Here is a 7,660-nt window from a genome sequence, read left to right as displayed (position 1 = left end):
AGGACGCTTACCCTACCGGTGCACCTGGTCCATGCTCCCAGTTTTTAATGGAGTCCGAGTTGTTCATTTGCTTTTGTTATTTTGTATGTATGATTTTAGTTATTTTATGTTCTTTGTTGTGTATGTCTGTTTTCCATGTCTGGTCATTGTTCCTGTATTGTTAGATACTTAACTGAAACTTGTGAGCTTTTATTTTTTATCATTGCATTATCCTCGCAAATATGACAAAAATTCCTATCGACCAAAATTTCCGGAACTTTCATTTCATTTTATCTTTTTTTTTCGGTAAAGTAGTTTAGTGCGTGTTTATTTTTATGTAAAGTTATAATTGTGATTCGACAGTGGTTCAAATAAGTGTGATGGCATCGAATGATATGTATCTGTGTGACTAGATGAGTTTGGATGTTAAGTCATTATATCATCAACATACAATGCTTTGTAAAGTGAAGTTCTTACGAAGTTCTGACTATCTTTCACACTGGCTTAAATCTTCATGATCGCACCTTGCAAGACCTAGAAATACACTTATCAATTCATGACCATTCTGGGTAGTAACTAGATGTCGAATAACAATGGCATTCTGGTCAATATTGATTTGACATTTAGACCCTAGTATTTGTGACAGCAAAAATATAAAATGACCAATGCAAACAAGACATAATTTACAATATATTTATCATGATCAAGCACCTGGTGTAAAAACGATATCGTCAATCGATATATCACCGTAGATGTCTGCTCCCCTATATCCTTCTATTATCAGTTGACCGGAAGGAATGTTATGTAATGATACCTTAGCCATAATCCACATGTTACCATGATTACCTTCCTCGCTCCACAGTTTTTGTTCATTACCTAATTTATCCTGGAAAAAAATAAATTTTAAAGAAATAAAACATTACATGAGTACATATTTGCCTTTAAAACCGACTTAAGTATCAGTCTTTATAAAAATTGGGAGGTGATTCAAGTCTTAGTTTTTCATTTGGTTGTTGCGCTTTTGAAATAAAAATTACCGTTGTTAATTTTGTTTGAGAAAATCACACATTTATCTCCCACTAAAATCAAACAAATCGAACAAAATCAAGAACGATAACTCTTGTAAAGTGATAATTTCATGTACAATCTACATGTATATAAATTTCATAAGGTAAGCATCTTTGTAACGGACTTTTTTTTGGTACCCACTGCCTGACTCTGACAGGGACTGACACTTAGTGCTTTAAAGGGTGATTTCTATGTAACTATCCTTGCTAAAAATTACCTGGTTTACAGTATCGGGATTTCATCACAATAGTTACTAATTCCTCAATGTCTTTTTTGTTTCTCGACGAAACGTACAAAACCTTGGAGAAAATGTGGCTTACTTTTATCAATACGTTTAGAGCTCCAATATATCTGCCATTCATGTGGTACCAAAACTCCAAAAAACTATTGTCTGGCACGACAATGTTAGGAGAGACAAGTCGAACAAAATTAGCATAGTATATGTCAGAAGCTTCTAAGTAAAGGTAGTGACCATGAGCTGGAACATGTGAAAGTTACTAGCGTTAATTATAGCACGTATTCAAATATACATAAATTAAAATGTACTACGTAATATGGATAAAACAATTATTTGATGATCAAAATTAGCACAGTGGCAATCAATCTAATCAAAATTAGGCCTATCAATTATTCCATTCAGTAACTGAATGTATGATATAACAATACGTAATCAGACAATCATATTTCAAGATTCATGATTTTGAAAGTATTATTCAAAAGGAAAAACAGGTGGATTCTAAAAAGTCATCTGAAAAAGTCATCTGAACAGAAATTAACCATAGTGGTGCACCGTGTTGGGAAAGATGCCACGTTCCTCGCACGTTAAAGAACCCTGCTGTGGTATTCTCCCGGAGTAGGAACCTTTGCGCTCCGCCACAGGAGGTTAAATTGCCCGACCTTACCCATCCCCCTTTTTCCAGTGGCAATCAAAATTTGTCGACCCTATTATCCTTGTGATCCATCCATTTTTGTCATTTCATGTTCATTTTATCATCCATTTCATGTTCATTGTCTGAATATAGCTGAAATATTGCTGCTCGGACGTTAAACCCCAACAAACAAACAAACAAACTGAACAGAAATTAGAATGGAATGTTGTACCTACATATAGGTACTGATTGGAACAATTGATAGGGTCTAATATTAATTAGATTGAACTACAATAAGCTTCGACCCAACTGAAAAAATAAAAACTTTTTAAGTAGCAATCCCGCTAGAATCATGCAAAATGTGATTCATGGGTCAAAAGCCTACATATTTTAATTTTTGATATCATATTTGAATTGCCATAGCAAACAGAAATTACTGAAAATGAATAACTGAAAAAGTTATTACTAAATAATATAAGGATTACTGCATTATATTGGTGAATATTAACCCTCGTAGAAAATGGCATTGCAATCGAAAACTCGTGCTATATAATGTAATATATGCTCAATTCAATATTACCATTACTGTATTTCGTACTTTAAAGTTTCCATTTAAATAGTCATAATTCCCTTTTGGTTTAATGCCATGTTGAAAAGTAGTTGTTTTCATTTGTTTTGAACCATTGTTTTAAGATTCTATTTGACTGTGATTTGATTTATGTAATATTTTGTGACAAATGCGAGCATCACGGGAATAGCATTATAAATTGAGTATTGAAATGTCGTCGGGAAATGCAAAAAAATATTGAGTTTGTAATAGTGAAGAAATGTATGTAAATTTATCATCCACGAGTCAAGTTCGGTTACTTTACATTTTATTTTGTGATATCCTTACCGTTTCCAATAGTATGGTCAACAGTTGGTCCAGTATTACTGGTAAATGTAGATCCAGAGTGAAGTCTCCAATCTCCATCATCAAGCTTACCCTGATGCCAATTACAAAGTCCATTCTCAAAATTACAGTTTAGATCCAATCTAGGCGCTAGAATTTGAAAAGGCATTTATATTTTATAGTAAGTTAAATCGTAAAAACAACATCGTTTGTGTTCTAATATACACATTATAAAAATGAACATATTTGTCATAAACTTACATAATGCCTTCAAAACAAATAAAGCCCAAGCAGAAAGGATTGTTTCCCTGTTGCTATGGTTGGCATGAATTGTTACTAAAACGAATCACGCAACTGATTTAAACTACTAAAAATTGTTGTCCTTCAAAGATGTCTGTTTAAATACTGACAATATCATACGGGATATCTCGACGACAGCATAATTTAGTCATTATCAAAATTGAAAGTTACTCTCCTATTTCTCGATTATTAAATTGTGGTTTTATGACGTTATATCCATTCAAGACCATGAAGATGATCTGCAAACGACACAATCACTCCGAATATTTTGATGGATATTATTAAGAACGACAAATAAAGAAAAGTCCGCGAAACAGGACAGGGGAAAAAGTACAGAATATCAATATGATAAATTATATACATGTAAGACTTTAAATTATAACCCTTATGCTTCAGAGAAATATGTACAGTTACCTTTCATTTGGATTAGTTTTTTGACTGTTCCAATCATATGTTAATTAATCATATTCAATTATTGTTGTCTGTTTAGTTTAAAGACCGTTCCAGTGAGTATAAAATATACTCACTGACTGTTGAATATTCAATTTTTTGGACCTTTAAAGTCAGTATCAAACATATACACTGACTGTTGTACGTTCGGTTTTAGGACGGGTCCAGTCAGTATAGAATTATTATACTCACTGGTTGTTGTTTATTCGGTTTCAGGACCGTTCTCGTCTGTTTAAAATTAATATACTCACTGATTGTTGTTTATTCGGTTTCAGGACCGTTCTCGTCTGTATAAAATTATTATACTCACTGGTTGTTGTTTATTCGTTTTCAGGACCGTTCTCGTCTGTATAAAATTATTATACTCACTGATTGTTGTTTATTCGGTTTCAGGACCGTTCTCGTCTGTATAAAATTATTATACTCACTGATTGTTGTTTATTCGGTTTCAGGACCGTTCTCGTTTGTACAAAATTATTTCACTCACTGATTGTTGTTTATTCGGTCTTATGACCGTTCCAGTCAGTATTGAATATACTCACTGATTGCTGTATGTTCGGTTTGGGACCGTTCTCGTCAGTAGAAAATAAACTCACTGATTGTTGTATGTTCGGTTTTAGGGCCGCTCCAGTCGGTATAATGATAACATATGTTATTACAACGGTAAAAATCACAGCAATCGTCACATACATGGCTAATGAAGTCAGTAACATTGTCCATTGAACGTTTACCATGAAGGGATGGACACTGAAGATAAACATATCAGCAATGATAGCATATATGACTAAATAAGTCCGAGTTATTGTCTACGAAACGTTTACAATGAATGCGTGGGCACAATAATAGCAACGTTTGTACACTGATTATATAATTAAATTACGATTTAATAGGTTCAGAAGGTATTGATCTAATCAATTTCCAATGCAGCATAAAACATAAAATGCAAGTCATATATAGATGAAAAACTAACACAACATTGGCTAGCCTTCAACACATAGTAAAAACGAATACACTCCATACATTGTTCATGCCACCAGGCGATCATCGGTTCTAAGAGAAAGACAGAAAAAACAGAAACACACAACAATGAATGAAAAAAAAAACAGAATAACACGAACAAAACAACAATAATAAATGAGCAACTCGAATTCAACTAAAACTGGGAGCATGGACTATGTGCGCCGGAAAGGTAAGCGTCATAAATCATACAAAAATTTACAAACATACCATGGATTTTTTTTTACACCCATGACTCCATTTTAAGCCTTGTGAGTTGTTACTCGGTACTTGTGCAACAAAACAGACCTATAAAACATTAACAAAACATATGAAAAAACGAATTAATTCAACACAAAAGTAAAAAAGAAATAAGCACTTTGAAAATTGCATTGACCCATCTATACCGTTTTGTTTGAATCGTATCCATTTCGACATATACCTACTTTTCATTCTCCATCCCTAATAAAATAAATCTCCTCTCGCTATGTATTTTTAATGAATTGTCAATATCATTTAACTATATTACATGTATCAGCAAAGATATTTTTCCTTTTTTAATTACTGTTTCTAATTGAATATAAATATTTTAATCTTAAATCATAATTTCACAAATATAGTCATATATATCCATACCTATAAAAATCCATTACACCACACATTATCATGCTAAATTCCCTTCAAAATATTTTTGACCCAAATATCCGATACAGAAACGCTAACACCATTTCCATACAATACTGTCGTCCCATTTCCTTAACAGAACTCCCACCCCATTTCCATTACAAAAAATCCATAATCCAAATCAGATGAAGATTAAGATGGGTTACGAGCTGTTTCTTTATTATAGTAAACTTGTTATTTAAATGGGAATAGGGTTTGGGGCAATGCAAATGTCTCATGGGGAAAATGAAAAAGGTAAGCTACTCATTGATAATAAATTTATTTGAAATACATTTATAAGTAAAATGTTCAGAAGATACACACCTCGTCTGAAGCACACTGAACTGTCTGATTACATCTGTCTACATGGTCTGATTCATTACAGCTGAAGCATACTGGACCAGTATTACCTTTACAGAAATTCAGACACAAAAATGCATATGCCAAAATTGAAATGATGTTTGCAATATGATCTAAATAATTAGGCAAACAATAAGACTGTTGTAAAATTGAATACAATATGACTTAAGGCTTTCCATATGTGAGACAGAGCTTTTGGTACGGTTGATAACGAACGCTACACGTATGTTCTTTTATCATTGGTGCATCGATATTATGCAAGACTTTCTATAACACACCCTGTGCGTCTGTCAAACAATCACTTCCTAGATACTTAAGGAGGTAGACCTAGGGTAAGGGACATAACTCATGAAATCAGTGATATGTTTGTATCATATTCAATTTCACCAAAGCCTCTCAAGCTTCCGTTTGGAGAAGAGTAAAATTAATCCAAGTTAATTAGATGCTTACATAAGATTGGTGTAAAATGCTGAACACAAACGTTCCAATGATTCTAAAGAGTTGTGTCCCTTACCCTATGTCTACCTCCTTAAGTCATTTCCGAAATACGTCACTTCTGATATGGAGCCATTCTTGTTTCAGGTCATCTACAATGATATATAGGACGTCACTGGTATTCCGTACCTATCAATAACAAGCGTATTTGACGAAAATCTTTAAATCTTTGATATCTTAGATATTTTGTAATTTGTATCAGAACCATTTCAAAAATAAAAAAGTAAACTGTATTGTTTGAAGGCGTCTTAAGGAGGTAGACCTACAGTAAGAGACATAATTCTTGAAATCAGTAATACGTTTGTATCATATTCAAATTCACCAAAGCCAATAAAGCTTTCATTGGAAACAGAATGTAACCAATCTTTGATGTTAACATGAGATTGATGTAAACTGTAGAATACAAACGTTGCAATGATTTGTAAGAATTTTGTCCCTTACCTAAGGTCTACCTTTTAAGTCAGTTCTTTTGCATATCTCCGGTATCTTGTTTAAGATTAGAACTCTAGCTTAGTTGACGTGTTTCAGTCCATCCTGAGTCAAGTATCTGTCCATGTGCACCTGTATTTTAAGACTTCTTTAAAGCTCTAACACTGCGTTGCTCCAGAAACATCTCAACACCAAGATACACGGACCGTACTCACCACTGGCATATACATGAAGACATGCTATAATTATTATCACTGTCAGCATAATAGGAAAGCTTTTATAACACAATCCGCATTCACAAAATCACGTGTTTGTATTAGTATAACAGAAGATAAGAACATACAGTGGATACGAGTCCTAATCTGTCTTTCGCGATATAAAACCTTGTTAACGTTGTGACTAAAGAACGGTGCTGTAAACAAATTCAGAACAATTAATGACAGCTTCAAATTACCCGTGTCATGGCCTGGAGCGATTCCTGACAATATTGTTTTGTTTGTTTGTTTGTTGGGGTTTAACGTCCGAGCAGCAGTATTTCAGCTATATTCAGACGATGAACATGAAATTAATGATAAAATGAACATGAAATGATGATGAAATAATAAAGGGATGGGGTCGATAAATTTTGATAGCCACTGGAAGTAGGGAGAGGTGGGTAGGGTCGGGCAATTTAGCCTCCTGTTGCGGAGCCCTGTGGTTCCTACTCCGGGAGAATACCACAGTAGGGTTCTTTAACGTGCGAGGAACGTGGCATCTTTCCCAACACGGTGCACCACTATGGTTTGCGGTCAGGTTTTCCGTATTATAGCCTGACAACCCCAGCATTTAACACGCCAGGGGTACCCCATTCCACCACCTGGGGCACACATCCCAGTTGCTCTGTGGGCAGAGCGCCCTAGCCCCCGGCTAGGGTTCTGAGCACTATTTAGTCGCCTTTTACGACAAGCTTAGCGCTGCTGCAGGCCTATTCTTTAAACACCCGGACCTGCACGGGGCGACAATATTGTAATAACCCAATATATATGTCTTCATACCACTTTACTCCATGAAGACTTTCTGTCAATTCACGCCCCTGATGATTCTGCTAATCAAAAATATTAGTTAATTTTCTCTTATATATAAAATGAAATTGTGGACCATTTAAATACTAGTCCATATA

General features: G+C 34.4%; 1 protein-coding gene across 1 annotated transcript; it reads right to left on the bottom strand.

The window, feature by feature from the left end:
• Positions 1 to 658: 658 nt before the first annotated feature.
• On the bottom strand, positions 659 to 7,211 carry LOC148597403 (MAM domain-containing glycosylphosphatidylinositol anchor protein 2-like). Its single transcript, XM_088563439.1, has 7 exons — positions 6,717 to 7,211; positions 5,542 to 5,627; positions 4,786 to 4,863; positions 4,155 to 4,305; positions 2,812 to 2,958; positions 1,368 to 1,525; positions 659 to 865 (listed from the first exon to the last, which is right to left on the bottom strand). The coding sequence occupies exons 1-7, from the start codon at positions 6,763 to 6,765 to the stop codon at positions 683 to 685; spliced, it is 852 nt and encodes a 283-aa protein (XP_088419565.1). The 5' UTR covers positions 6,766 to 7,211; the 3' UTR covers positions 659 to 682.
• Between the last annotated feature and the right edge of the window lie 449 nt (positions 7,212 to 7,660).

The sequence above is a fragment of the Perna viridis genome, chromosome 15 (assembly GCF_037379345.1).
Source record: "Perna viridis isolate PV_CMFRI_1.1 ecotype Kerala chromosome 15, ASM3737934v1, whole genome shotgun sequence".
Classification (NCBI taxonomy): domain Eukaryota; kingdom Metazoa; phylum Mollusca; class Bivalvia; order Mytilida; family Mytilidae; genus Perna; species Perna viridis.
The sequence above is the reverse complement of the archived record's forward strand: the minus strand, read 5'-3'. Positions and strand labels throughout refer to the sequence as shown.

What these genes read in the sequence shown, in the direction of transcription:
- LOC148597403 (XM_088563439.1), bottom strand. Translation starts at nt 6,765, where the DNA reads ATGCTGACAGTGATAATAATTATAGCATGTCTTCATGTATATGCCAGT. An exon ending in TTCAGTGTGCTTCAGACGAG is followed by an intron (nt 4,864 to 5,541) that starts GTGTGTATCTTC and finishes AATGTTTTATAG; the next exon opens with GTCTGTTTTGTTGCACAAGT. An exon ending in GGTGTAAAAAAAAATCCATG is followed by an intron (nt 4,306 to 4,785) that starts GTATGTTTGTAA and finishes GTTTATCTTCAG; the next exon opens with TGTCCATCCCTTCATGGTAA.